This window comes from Chroicocephalus ridibundus, chromosome 14 (genome assembly GCF_963924245.1).
Source record: "Chroicocephalus ridibundus chromosome 14, bChrRid1.1, whole genome shotgun sequence".
Classification (NCBI taxonomy): domain Eukaryota; kingdom Metazoa; phylum Chordata; class Aves; order Charadriiformes; family Laridae; genus Chroicocephalus; species Chroicocephalus ridibundus.
Window position 1 is genome coordinate 4,654,426 of NC_086297.1, and position 13,712 is coordinate 4,668,137.

Genomic DNA, 13,712 nt, shown 5'->3' on the forward strand with positions numbered 1-13,712 from the left:
ACCGCAGCCTGACTTCCCAGAACTGCTCCGCTCCTGTTTATTCCCTGACTGGCAGGAGGCGGCAGCTCCTCCAGGGCAAAATTAAAACTATTTAAAATAAACCCCCCACACACACACCCCACTGACAAAAAAAGGCTGGTTTGTTTTCGAGGTCAAAAAATGACAATCGCCAAACGAAAAGGCGAAATCGCCAAACGACAGAGGAACCATGTGGGAAGGGAAGGGAAGGGGGGGCCATGGTCGCCATTTGGCTCAGCCAGGCTGGGCACGGTGCTCTCTGGGGGCACCGGCACTGCGGCCGCTGGACCGGGGCCAGGGCAAAGGGACGAGGAAATCCCTTGGGGACAGAGCCCCAGTGGTGGCACCCGGCCAGGGGAGGGACGGAGGCCCCCGGCTCCTGGGCCTCACCAGCGGCTCCCCACCGGCCCGACACAGCTCCGCAGACGGGCGCCTCAGCCCCTGCCCTCGGCCGCGCGGGTGCCAAACCCCAACCGCACGGAGCATCCCAGGGCTCCCGGAGCCAGCGCTCTGGCCACAGGCACCACCGCCGCCACCACCGTCCCTCGCCGCCCTCATGGGGCATGGCTGCCCCGGAGCAGTGCCCATGTGGCTGCTGGCCTGGTCGGCTCCTGGGAGCCCCCAGGCACAGCCTCGGCGGGGATTCGCCCCTTATGGTCCCCAGACGTGTAGATCAAGGGGGTTTTTCTTCCCCTGGGGACTGCAGCCGAGGCCGGCGGCAGCCTGGCACATTGGACTTGAAATAAAGGCCGCTGTCACGGGGACCTGGATCTGCTGCCCCATGGCATGGCGGCAGCCCCCCTCCAGCGTACCCCGGCCTCAAACCGCCTCGGCCGGCTGAGCGTCTGCCCGAGTGCCCCCAGCAGAGGTGGGGGCTTCGCTGAGCCCTCCTGGGGCACCGGCGTCCCCGCTCCCCGGCTCTCGCCCTCCCCGCGGGCAGGACGCCCACCGCGGTGGGGGTGTCCCACAGCCCGGGGCGGGGGGGCTGCGGGCCCTCTGCCCGGGGGGGCCCAGGGCTGCCCCCGCGCCCCGGCTCGGGGCCACTCGTTCGAGCCGGACCCGGCTGCCCCGGCGGGGAGGGGCGGGGGGGCCGCGGCCGGGACTCTCCTCTTCTTAGAAGGAAAGAGCGCGGAGGGGAGCGGGAGGGGGCGGCCGCGCTGCCCGGAATGGGCCGGCGGAGGCTGGCGGCGCGCCGAGGCGGGCCGGGCCGGGCGGGGCGGCGGGAGGGCGCCGGCAGCGTTACAAGAAGCCGCGCAGTTCCAGGAACCCGAGGGCGGGCTCTGCGCCCGCTATAAGAGGCCTCCCCGGGCCGCCCCGGCAGCTCCGCCGCCGCCCGCTGCCGCCGAACCGGCCCCGCCGCCGCCGCCGAGACCGGCCCCGGCACCCGCGCTCCAGGTACGGCGGGACCGGACCGGGCTCCGGGAGGGGGAGCGGGACCGGGGCGTCCCGCGGGGAGGGATGGCCGGGCACCGGGGATGCCGGTGTTCCCCGGGGGAGGGGATAGCCCGGGACCGGGGCTGCCGGTGCCCCCCCGGGAGGGAGATCACCGGGGGCTAGCGGAGCCGGCGCCCCGCGGCGGGAGGAGAGCCCGGGACCGGAGATGCCGCTGCTCCCCGGGGAGCGGGATCGCCGGGGATGCCGGTGCCCTGGCGGGGCTACAGCCGGGATCGGGGGGATGCCGGAGCCCCCGTGGGGGAGGGCGATAGCCCGGGACCGGGGATGCCCATGCCCCAGGAGGGCAGTAGCCAAGGACCGGGGAGTCCGGTGCCCTGGGGGGGAAGGGGGACCCGGGGACCGGGGGTGCCGTGTCTCACCGCCGCCTCTGCCGCAGGTGATGGTGTAGCAGCCGCTGCTCCCGGCAGCAGCACCCCGAGCGCGCAAAGCTGGCTCCCTGCGCCATGGTCACCCACAGCAAATTCCCCGCCACCGGGATGAGCCGCCCCCTGGACACCAGCCTGCGCCTCAAGACGTTCAGCTCCAAGAGCGAGTACCAGCTGGTGGTGAACACCGTGCGCAAGCTGCAGGAGAGCGGCTTCTACTGGAGCACGGTGACGGGCGGCGAGGCCAACCTGCTGCTGAGCGCCGAGCCGGCCGGCACCTTCCTCATCAGGGACAGCTCGGACCAGCGGCACTTCTTCACCCTCAGCGTCAAGACGGAGTCGGGCACCAAGAACCTGCGCATCCAGTGCGAGGGCGGCAGCTTCTCCCTGCAGAGCGACCCTCGCAGCAGCCAGCCCGTGCCCCGCTTCGACTGCGTGCTCAAGCTGGTACATCACTACATGCCGCCCGCGTCCTGCGCTGTCCCCGAGCAGCCGGGGGGGACCCTGCACCCCAAGCGCACCTACTACATCTACTCGGGCGGCGAGAAGATCCCCCTGGTGCTGAGCCGCCCGCTCTCCTCCAGCGTCTCCACCCTGCAGCACCTCTGCCGCAAGACCGTCAACGGGCACCTGGACTCCTACGAGAAGATGACTCAGCTGCCGGCTCCCATCAAGGAGTTCCTGGACCAGTACGATGCCCCCCTCTAAAGGGCCGGCGGAGCGAGGTTACAAGCACAAGAGCAGCAGACAGGCACAATGCCCCACCGGCGCGGGGACTCGCAGGGCACGCCAAGCCTCTCCCTCTGGGAAGGAGAGGAGGGGGACTGGGGCGAGCCACGGTGGGCTCGGGGCTGTGGCCAGCACAGCCTGGCGCCTTTTGTGCTGGGGGACACCCCGAGGAAGCGTGACATCCCCTCTCCATGGGGAAGGAGGCTGCTCCAGTCGGACGGTGGATGTTACAGTGTGCCCAGGGAGAGCGGCTGGGGAGAGCCCCTCGGTGAAGCCCCCGTGGGGCTCAGGCAGCCAGGACGGCACCCATGGCACGAGGGGACATGCGCCCCAACAGCCGCAGCCCCACCGCCACGGCGGGACCACACTGGGGACATCCTGGCGAGAACCCCCTTCTGCCACCAGAGAACGGAAAGCACTGGAGTCCAGCGAGTGCCTGATCGCTTTTCCTCGGTTTTAAGGGGAAAGTGTTTTTTGCCCATACTGTACTTTACCTCTTGCTGCCTCCTTGTGGGTGGAAGCTCCTTTCACACCAGGCCCCAGACTTGGAGGTCGCTGCCTTTTTCCCCTCGTTGCCATTTTCCGGGGGACTAAGCCTTAATATTCTCCCTGCCCCATGGTCTGGGTTACTGCACATCGTTTGGTGACACTGCGCGTTAACGGTCCCGGTGATGTCCCGCGAAGCCAGAGAGGAAACAGCAAGTCCTGACGCGGCTGAGTGCTGCGTGACCGATTCTGCAAGGAGCTCCTGGGGACCCGGTGCTGCCGCTGGACCGTTACTCCCACGTGTTGCACCCCACCTCTGCCCAGCCGCTCCCCGCAGACCCCGGACACACTGCTCCCCGGGCACCGATTCCCATGGGAATGTGGCGGGAGCATCCCCTGGAGCGTGTTGTATTGCGAGCGCTTTTCTGCGTCCTCCTGGAGAAGCGGTTGGGTTTTTCTGGCTTTTTTTTATTTTTATTTTTTTTTTAACCTAAGGGATGTTTACAGGCCAACGTGAATCACTGTCTTTTATAAAGATTCCATCTTCACCTCCAGCCTCGAGGGCTGAGCAAAACCATGCTTGAAAATTCAACCAAACAAAACTCAGATGAAACTTTGCACATATTTATATTTATATTCAGAAAGGAAGCGTTTCCATAATTTATAATAAAGAGCACTATTTTTTAATGAAAAAAAAACACCAGATCTGGTTTGTTTCCTCCCCTGCACCCCCAAGGCCACTCAGGCCCCCTGGTGTGACGCATGTCCCTCCCCGGCCGCTGCAATGCTGGGATGGTGTTTACACCACGTAAGCGCCGGCTTCCTGGAGCCATTCTCGGTGCCGGGGTGATCCCGTCGTGGTGACTCACAGCCTGGCGTGCGTAAGCGCTGCCCCAGCGCTCAGGTATGTCTGAGCCCCACGACGTCACTCCGACAGCCAGGACAGGACCCGCTCCCGACTCTGGGCATGTGGTGCAGCTGCGAACTGTCCCTGGACCGCAGGACATGGCCCCTTGCCCTGGGCATGGAGGAGCTGAGTTGGTGGCCAAGGCTGGCCCGTGGCACAGCCCCACACCGCGCTCTGTAGCGAGTCCCTCAGCCTGTCCCCAGCCCGGCTTCAGGAGGGGAAGGAGGAGACGGCGTGTGATGGGGTGAAAAGCTGCAGGAACGGGGCACGGAGAGGCACAGGGTTAGAAAAGGGTTTGTGGCGCTTGTGCTGTGAGCGCAGTGAGGTCAGGCGGCGGGGGGATAAGCAGGGAGGCTGAGGTCCTGCGTCCTGCTCATCCCCACGACACAGAGTTAGAAGTTCCATCCCTGAGCCACTGGGGCTGTGCTGCGCAGATCCCGACCCGCCAGCCCCCAGCCTGGCCCAGAGCAGATGCCCCAGGAAGGGCACGAGAGGAGGAGGATGAGGAGAGGATTTCCCCCGGGGGTGTCCCAGCAGCGGGGAGCTCTGACCCCTGCTCTTGCTTCCCACAATGGCATTGGCCGTGAGGGTCTGAACCAGGCACGGGAATAATCCGCAGCTACGGACGGAGGCGAGCGCGATGCCTGGCTGGAGACCTGCATCCAGGAAGCATGGGGAACCCCCTGCGGAGCCCCCAGGAGCAATGAACAGCTGTGCCCGGGCACCCTGTGCTTCGCAGCCCCTCCAGCCCCCCCACAGCACCCCCAGCCCCGGCACCATGAGCATCGTGCCGGGCATCCTGCACCCTGCTCCTGCCTGGGGAACCCCAGCTGCTGGGAAAAGGCTTCCCTTAGGAATCGCCCCGGAGCAGAGGGATGGCGAATGTGCCCGCTCGGTTCGCAGGCACAGCATGGTCCCAGTGACTATTTTGGTGCTGCTCTCCGGGTCGTGGCTCGTGGGCTGCCAGGAAGCGCCGCGTAGCCTGCCCGGGCACCCGCTGGAGCTATGCAAGGAATGTCCATGCGCACGGGTGGCCGCCCGCCAGGCCCTGCCGAGGCACATCCCCGACGTCAGGGCTCCCGGCAGCACCGGTGACTCCCGGCCCCGCGCCAGGGAACGGGTGGGAGCCGCGCCGTGGGGCAGAGCAGCCCCTGGCCGGCGGGGACCATCGCCCCCACCACGTTCACAGCTTCTGGGGAGGTACCTGGGGCCTCGCAGCTCTCAGGCAGAACAAGGCACAGCAGGGGACGGGGAACCAAACCCTGGGGGGCCTGAGCACCCCCAGTCCCCTGGCAGAGTGGGGGGAAGCTGCCCTCCGGGGAAGGCTGCCCGCAGCGGCCATGCCCAAGCCCCCCGGCCGGACCCCAGCCCTGTGGGAATGGCCCCGGCTTCGCCGCTTCCCAGAAGGGCCCCGGGCCCCCACGCCGCCGTTCGGGGGCCTCTTCCCTCCCGCTCAGGCCACGGCGGTGCTGCAACCCGCTGCTGAGTCGAGAGTCCGGGAAGCTCCGCCAGCCCCACGGGTTTCTTGGAATAAACCCAACCTCGCGGCAGCGGTGACGCGGCAGCCGACGGGCAAATCCCTGCCGAAGGTTTCACAAACCTCTCGCCTTCTCCAGAAAAGCCGAGCGGACTTAGCCCCGCGTTTCGTAAGCGGCCGATCGAGCGTGTCACAGGCAGCCAGTTCCCCTCTGCCCCGCGGCCGGGGCCGGCTGAGCTCATCCCCACAGAGGCTTCCTGGATGGGGAAGGCATTCTCGGAGGTGATGAGACCCTGTTGCTGCCTGGTGGTGACGGGAGCCAGACGGGAAACGGGGGCACAAACGCAGGGGGCCACGAGCGGGGCTGGGACACCACGGTCCTGCGGCTCCCCCCACCCCGCATCTCCCGGGGCCAGGCACCAGCCAGGTGCCGCGTGGCTGCCCACCGAGCCGACACTGAGCAGGGCACACCGCAGCCCCCCTCACCCTGAGGCCCTGGGTCCCACCTGCACGGCCAGGAGCGCTCGGGCGATCAGCTGCGTCCCCAGAGAGGGACTCGGGGCAGCCTGAGGACCAGCCAACAGTGAGTGTGGAAGTGGCCGCGGCACCAAGCTGGGCAGCCAGCAGCCAAGGAGGGTGCCCAGTCTCACTGTGCCACACCAGCCCTGGCATGGACCAGGCACCGGCACAGCACCCTGCCAGGTGGCGGGCCCAGGCGCCGTCCTCCCCCCGCTGGAGGCTGAGGCCGCCCGCGGGCTTTCCTCTGTGCTGGGGCTGAGCTGGGACCAGCAGGGACGGGATGGGACAGGATGGGTTGGCCACCATCTCCACTCTGCCTGCTCTGAGCATGAACAACCCAAACCTGGCGCAGCCGGGCTGGGCAAACCAGCACTGCCCCTGCCCTGCCCGCGGCACTTGTAAGCAACTGCAGCCCCCACACCGACCAGCTGCCCCACCAGGCCAGTCTGTGGCACGGGACTGCGGGACCGGCCAGTTCCCAGCTGGTGGGGAGACTTCTGGCTCGAGCACCTCTCCAGGCAGTGTGGGAGCCACAGGCTGAGACCCAGCAGAACTCACTGCAGCTGTAAGCACAGCCTGTCCCCAGTGCCACCACCTCCTCCACGCCATGACGGCGTCCGTGCGGAGCAGGGTGACAGTGAGCAGGGCCACAGGAGAGCCTGCCGAGGTGCTGGGGTACAGGAAGGTGGTTGGGCAGGGACAGGCAGCCGCCCTGCTGCCCCTGGAACCCCCCGCCATGCCCCAGCCTGGCCCCCCCAGAGGGGTGCGGGGCAGCCGCCGACGCTTCCCACCACGCTGCCGGCTCATTACTGGCATGAGAAGGAAGTGTCTGCCGGGATGGTGAAGCTGAACCCTGTGGGGTCAGGGGGTGCAGGAAACCCGCTCTGGTGCATACCAGCATCTGCAGACCCAAAAACAGGAAACAACTGGAGCCTGCGATTGCCACGGGCCGGCAGCCCCCGGCGGGGCAGGCAGCGCAGCAGCCGGGGGGGCTCAGCTGGGCACCGCAGCTCTGCTGCAGGTACCCCAGCCACGCGGCGAAGCCCAGCCGGGCACAGCCAGTGGCCATCCCTGAGGAGCAGGGCAGACCCACGGGGGCACCCCAGCCCCGCACCGGGACCCCCAGCCTGCCCCCACTGCCGGTGTGTGGAGAGCAGCCCCGTCCCCTCGCAGGGGCAGTGGCCATGCCGGGAGGGGACCTTCCTGCCTGGAGCTGTTGTCCCCCTGGGCCATGCCGGCTCCCTCCAGGGAGGATGCGCAGGCAGGGCAGGCTGCGGTGAAGACACCGAGAGAGCCCACAGGACAGGCCAGTCGTGGGGCCGGGCATGACCCACAGCCCACGGCAGGAGGGAGGTGGTGCCTCACGGGACACCTTAGGGTTATCCCTCTGGGCTGGCCAGGCCATCACCCAGGGGCCAGTCACCCACCAGCCTCTCCTGTCCTTGCACCTGGGACTCAGTGGTCACCCCGAGGAAGGTGGCAGTGAGAGGCAGCACCGGCAGCCGCCGGGGCAGCAGATCCAGGCCGGGAGCCCGCCATCAACACCCCGACGCCGTGGCACACCCCTCGCACACTTCCTCCTGCCTCGGCTCTGCAGCGCCAGGACATTCCCACGTCCACCGCCGCGTTTCCCAGTAGGATGCAGGAAAGGGGTGTGCAGCAGCCGGGGACTTACTGTAAATGGCACCACCTGCTCCTTACATGGCAATTCCTCTGCAGGCCAGGGCCACGGGGACAGTTGGGAGCAGGGACTGTGACATCTGCTCCCCGGCGTGCTGCCGGGAAGCACGAGCTCAGGCTATGCGGCACAGCCCCGGGGCTGGCGCGGGAGCCCCCTGGTCCCACGGCATCCCCCCATCTGCCCCCCTGCCCCAGGCAGGCGCACACAGCACGGCCCTGCAGTGCGGCACCAGATCCCTGGCTGCGGCAGGGGCTCGGATGGTGGTCACCTGTCCCATGGCTGGCCCAGAAGAGGCAGAGCCTCAGTGGCCAGGGGAGCCACAGGGTCTTCCCCGAGACCCTTCACCGCGTGCCTGGCTTGGCCCCGGGCTGTCCCCGGCCCAGGCAGGGCTGGGGGCAGGTGGGGAGCGCGGGGCGGCAGCAGGACCCCCGTGCCCAGGCCAGGGTGTATTTCGGGATGCAGACGAGCCCAAAGGCCTGTGTACGTCCCCATGGAAACCCCTCTCTGTTGCTGCTTCTCCAGCCAGACCCGAAGTCAGCTCGGAGGGAGCCAGCAGCTGCGGATTCCTCACTCCTTCCATCAGCGGCTCCGCGGGGCTGCACTGCTCCGGCCCCCCCCACCCAGTGCCACATCCACCAGCCGCTGCTCCCCTCGCCTGCCCGCTGGGCCGGGGGTCCTGCTGCCCCACCGGCCAGCATCGCCCTGGGCATTGAGAGACGCAGACCCTTCACCCGCCCCACGGGACCCTGCGAGGGAGCAGCGTCTCCCACCGACCCGCAGCCCCTGACAGCCCGTGCCCACTCCAGCGCTCGCCCGGGGCTCAGTCCTTCTCCCTGTGACCACCGGCCATGGCGTGGGGGCAGAGCTCTCGCTGCCCACACTGATACAGACGTTCAGGGTGGAAACCCCCCCCCAGCACGTTTCCACAGCCCGGGAGGAAGTTTTCATCCCGGCAGCGGCAGCTGGAGCCCGAAGAAAGTCTTGACATTTCAGAGGAAGGTTTCAAACAAAGCCGCGTTGCTGTGGCAATGGCAGCCGCAGGCCCCCCCGCCCCGTCCCGTGGCTGGGGACAGGGCCAAGGCGGGGGGAGCAGCAGCCCAGCACCGGCGGTGCCGGGGCTGCCGGGGAGGGGACGGCGGTGGGCCACATCCTGCAGCACCAGCCCTGCCCCTGTGCTGGGGACCGAGGGTCCCGCTGCCACACGCCGCCTGTGCCATCCCCAGGAGGGCCGTGCCCGGCACAGGCTGAGGATGCCAGCACACGGGCACACCCCATCCTGCGCCCTCCCCGGGGCCGGCCGTCTCCCGCTCCCTGGACGCAGACCCCGACCCAGACCCATGCTGCTCTTGCACCTGCATTCGCAGCAAGTGGCGAGGTGCCTGCCACCGGCTGCAGTCACTGCTGGGCACGGTCACACCGACGGCACGTCACGGGAGGTCCCCGCGGGTGCTCCGGGCTGCAGGCTGCCAGCTGCCTTGGGTGTGTTTGCCCAGCACAGTGTGGAGTCCTCAGATGACCCTGGCAGAGCAGCCGTGGGCAGGTGCCAAACCCCAGCCCTGGAGCATCCCTTGGCCTCGCATCAGCCCTGGCCTCGGCCCCGGCGCAGGAGCGGGCAGCGGCAATGCCACACACAATGTCCCCAGCTGGGGACAGGGCTCCCCAGACATGGGACCCTCCATCTGCGGGGCTGGCACTGCTGCTCCCATTCCGGCCCTGCCCACCTGCCCCCTCCCCACCAGTGCACAATGACGGGGGGCCCAAAGGACCCCCCAGCCCAGCAGGCTGTGCCTGTCCCGCGAGTCCCGGGGCCTGTTGGCAGAGAGCAGCTCCATCCTGCGCTGGCCGGGCTGGAGGCGATGGGCAGAGGCGGCGCCACGCTGGGTGAGAACGGGGCGTGTGGCTGGCAGAGGGCACAGCTGGAGCAGATGTTCCCTAGAAGGACCCAAGGGCCCCGTCTCAGCATTTAACGAGTGGGAATGGGAGCACTTTACTGTAATTCCAGCAATTACATTGTTCATCCTTGGCAGCCGACACCAGTTGGTGTCCAGTGCCATGGGATCACAATAAGCCACCTGGCACAGAGACTTGGCAGCGTGCCGTGCCGCTGGGCAGCCGGCCAAGGCAGGGCAATAAAGGGCTGCAGAGTGAGGTGTGAGGTACGGTAAGGGCCCGCCCCGGGAGTTCCTGTCACCGGCACAGCCCCGGCGTGCAGGTGCCGGCCAGGAGGGCTGCGGTACCCCGGGGTGCCTGCCAAGCCTGCAGGACCGGGGCTCCCCAACCCCACGGCTCCAGGGAGTCGAGCCGCTGCCCGGTGGGGGCCTGGCAGCCGCTCTGTGCCGTGGCAGCCCTTGCGCCCTTGCAGCCTTGCCGGGGCACTGAGTGGGAGCTGCCGGCAGCAGGATGCTCCGGCCAACACGTGGCAGTGAGGGCTCGGGGCAGTGAGGTGCCGGTGGGGCGGAGGGGACACCCACTCGCCGGGCGCAGGAGGGGGCTCGGGGACAAGGCAGAGGCTGCGTTCGAGGGCCCGTCACCCCCAGGGACTGCGGGGACCCAGCATCCTGCGCAGCCAGCGCCTCCCCAGCCCCTGCTCGCCCATTGCTGGTCCCAGGCAGGCACTGCCCCCGGCTCTCCTCCCCTGCATCGCCCGCCCTGGCCCAGCTGCCCCATCCGCCGGGTGGTCCCCGCCGGTGCCCAGGGCCACACGGGAGCAGGGGACAGTTGGCACCCAAGGGACGGGAGCGTGAGCCCTGCTGAGTCATCACTTTGCTGTTCTCGTTTTTCCATGGTGCTGTTGTGCAGTTTGCTGGAAGCCAGCTAAGAGCCATGACTAATCTGTTCTCAAAACAAGCACAAAGAGAGCAGGGAGGTTTGTGCAAGCCCCGCGGGGAAGGGGGGCTGAATCACGGCGCGGGGCTGGGGGAGGCGAGCAGCCGGGAGCAGCTGGGAATGCCCAGCTGCCGAGCAGCCCTGCGGGCAGCACCTGCCCAGGGTGGGCACGGCGCGGGGCTGGGCAGGGGCAGCAGGGACCCCCAGCCTCCCCTGCCCGTGGGGTGCAGCCGAGCCAGGCAGGGCTGGGGTGAAGCAGGCAGGGCAGGAGGGGTGAGCCATCGGCACTCGGAAACGCACGTGCAGCCACCAAGGTCAGGGCTCCCATCCTGGTCATTTCTGCCCTGCAGGGAAGCCACCGTCCGGGGAGGCCGGGGAAGGAAGTGCAGGAGTTTGCTCTGGCCGGAATCGGGCATCCATTGATTTGCTGTTATTAAAACCAGAGCTGCTGTCGGGAACTCTGCAGCCTGGCTGCCCTCGCGCAAGCTTCCTGGAAAGGGCTGTCCCGCGTGCCCTCGCCGGCGGGGGACGGTCCCCCCAAAGCACCTGGCTGTGGCACTGGCCCATGCCAGGCTGGGGTGGCAGCCGGGGCAGGAGAAGCCCCTGCAGGGACAGGAGCTGGGGAGTTGATTCCACACTTGGCGCCCACCTCTCCTGCCCAGCGGCTCTCAGCCCCTGCCGCCCCCAGCCCTCCTTGGCTTGCCCGGCACCCCCAGTGCTGCCCATGGGGCTCTGGGTGGCCCCGTCACCCCACAGCGGGCACTGGTGGCTGTGAGGACACAGTGGCACTCGCTGCCCCTTTCCTCTGCTGGGCTGAAGAGGGTTTACTGGAGAGGCAAAGTCATCGCTTCCAGCGGGGGATGAATCACCCCTGTCAGGAATTCTGCCCGGGGGCTTTTCTGTAAGAGTGTGGAATTTCGACACGCAGAGGCTGCCGTGCCCTCCCGGCCCGTGCGGGTCCCTCCTTGCACAACCTCCCGCGGGGGTTCCTCTTCCCAGCCCTGGCCTCGCAGCTGCAGACGCTGCCGAGGGGCGCAGCCACAGGCACCCCAGTGCAGAGGGTCCCTGCCCACGGCAAGGAGAGGGGCCCGGGAGCCGCTGGAGTTGGCAAGGGGGCCAGTACAAGCCCGGGTTCCCAGCGTGGCGTGGGTGCTGCCACCCATAGGGTTGCACACCCCGGTGCCCCACAGGGCTCCCCCAGCCACCAGCGGGTCCCCGCAGGGCCATGGGCTCCCCGGTGCCGCCTGTGCTCAGCCCTGTGTGGCCGCGGCTGCTGGCGGGCTGTCGCCGTGACAGTCGGCTGCGGTTGGTAGCCCCCAGCTGCGCTCGCACCCACAGGCAGGTGCCAATAGAGGGGAAGTCGCGCGTCCCGGCCGCAGCGGCTGCACCGTCTCAGCAGCAGCACCTTCCCTCTGCCCCGAGCGGGCACATCCCACCCCCATCAGTGCTGGCAGCACCCAGCGTGATGGGAGCAGAGTGGGGGATGCCGCGGTGTGGCTGCGGACGGAGGGGAGCTCCCCGCTGCCCCTGCCACCATCTCAGTGCCACCCTGCTGAGGGGCACTGCGGGGGGACACTGCTGAGCTAGGGGGACACCACAGGCCCAGGCTGTTCTGGCATGGGCTGCTGCAGCCCCAGGGCCAGGCTATGGCTGGAGGGGAGGTAAGGAGGGGGCCAGGGCTTTCCCGGCAGCCAGTGGTGACCCCATGGGAGCCCAGCCAGTCGGCAGGGCTGTGCCGGGGCCGGGGCGTCTCTCGGTTTCCACACGCTGCAGAAACTCTCTTTCAGAGCGAGAACAGGGGGGTTTCTTGATAAGGGGGGAAGCACACTCAGAGCAGGAACCGAAACATCACCTTTGAGACTGGCGGCTCTTCCCCAGGCCACCAGCCCAGTGCAGCCTCGCCGCTCTCCCGGTAGCTTTGCGGTACAGGGGGCTGCCAGAGTGGGGGCTGCCCCTGCCCCACAGCCAGCCCAGACCACCAGAACCTGGCATAAGCTCTGTGTGGGGGCACAGTATGGCCCCGCTCCCTCCAGCATTCCACTGTGGCCTCCCCAGAGCCTCAGCCCCACTGCTCCCCACAGCCAGAGCAGAGCTGAGACGAGCCCCGCAGCCGCCTCCTTCGCTCAAACTTCTGCTGCCCAACTGTCCCACTCCCCCCTGGGCTGTGCCTCAGGCTCTGCCAGCATGCCGGGGCCAGCCCTGGGGGATGGAGTGGGGGGACACAGTGGCTGGCACACGGGGGAGATGAGGGGCTCAGACCACCCCAGCGGGCAGAGGACGCCGGCAGGAGCCCCCGCGAGTGAAAGTGAGCCCCAGCCCCAGCTGCGGCCGCAGCAGCTGCCCTGCGGTGAGCACGGCGCGGGCGGACGGGCTACGCCGGTTCCCCAAACAAACCATCCCGCAGGTGAGAGCAAACAGCACGTCCCCCCGCGGCGCCGCAGGGCCTGCGCCGGTGAGTGCATCGCTGTGGGAAAACAGAGATAACAGGTCCCGCTTCCCGGCGCCTCCTTTCCCGGACACAGATCTGCCTGGAGCAAAATGCGCCAGAGCCCATTCCCAGGAGGCCCTTCTCGATGTGAATCTCACCCGTGCCCTGCTCCGGCGTCCCAGCGAGGCTCCCAGCCAGGCACAGCCCAGCATGGCCAGTGTCCCCAGCAGGGAAGGGACGTCCGCCGCGAGCAGGGCAGCCCAGCGCTACGTGGGGCTGTCAGGACTTGCAGCCTCCCTGTGCCAGCGGCAGCCGGGCACATCTGCTGCAGGCAGCTTCGGTGCAACGGGCCCACGTGCAGCCCCTGCCACCACAGCGCTGCTTCCCAGCAGGGGCCAGCCATCCTGCGGTAGCCGCCGGCCACAGCTGCAGCGATGCTTCCCGGAGCGCTGGGTAATTTGCCTGCGCTGCTTTGCATGACTGAGGCTGCCCCAAAGACAGGGGGACGCAGGGTGTGCGGCGTGCGGGGGCACAGCCCTGGCCCCTACCCCAAGGCAGGGGGGCAGAGCCACCCCCGCCCCAGCACTCTGAGCACCCAGCAGCCTCCCTGGGTCTGGGGGAAGGGGGTGGGGGATGTGGGGAAGGATCAGGACGCAGCGGGACCTCAGCTGTGGGAAGTTGCTTTATTTTGCTTTCTGCCGTTCCTGGAAACAAACAGCTGGAGGGGCTGCTCTGACCTGCCTGCTGGGAAGCAGCCACGGCCCCCTCAGCCCCCACCCCTATCCGCCTGCCAGGATGCTCCGCACCCAGGGGGGCTCGCA

The 13,712-nt window shown here is 68.3% G+C and overlaps 1 protein-coding gene across 1 annotated transcript; it reads left to right on the top strand.

Annotated features, from left to right (window-relative positions):
• Nucleotides 1–1,315: 1,315 nt before the first annotated feature.
• On the top strand, nucleotides 1,316–3,724 carry SOCS3 (suppressor of cytokine signaling 3). The gene is made up of 2 exons (XM_063351797.1): nucleotides 1,316–1,413; nucleotides 1,850–3,724. The coding sequence occupies exon 2, from the start codon at nucleotides 1,917–1,919 to the stop codon at nucleotides 2,544–2,546; it is 630 nt and encodes a 209-aa protein (XP_063207867.1). The 5' UTR covers nucleotides 1,316–1,413; nucleotides 1,850–1,916; the 3' UTR covers nucleotides 2,547–3,724.
• The last annotated feature ends 9,988 nt before the right edge of the window (nucleotides 3,725–13,712 follow it).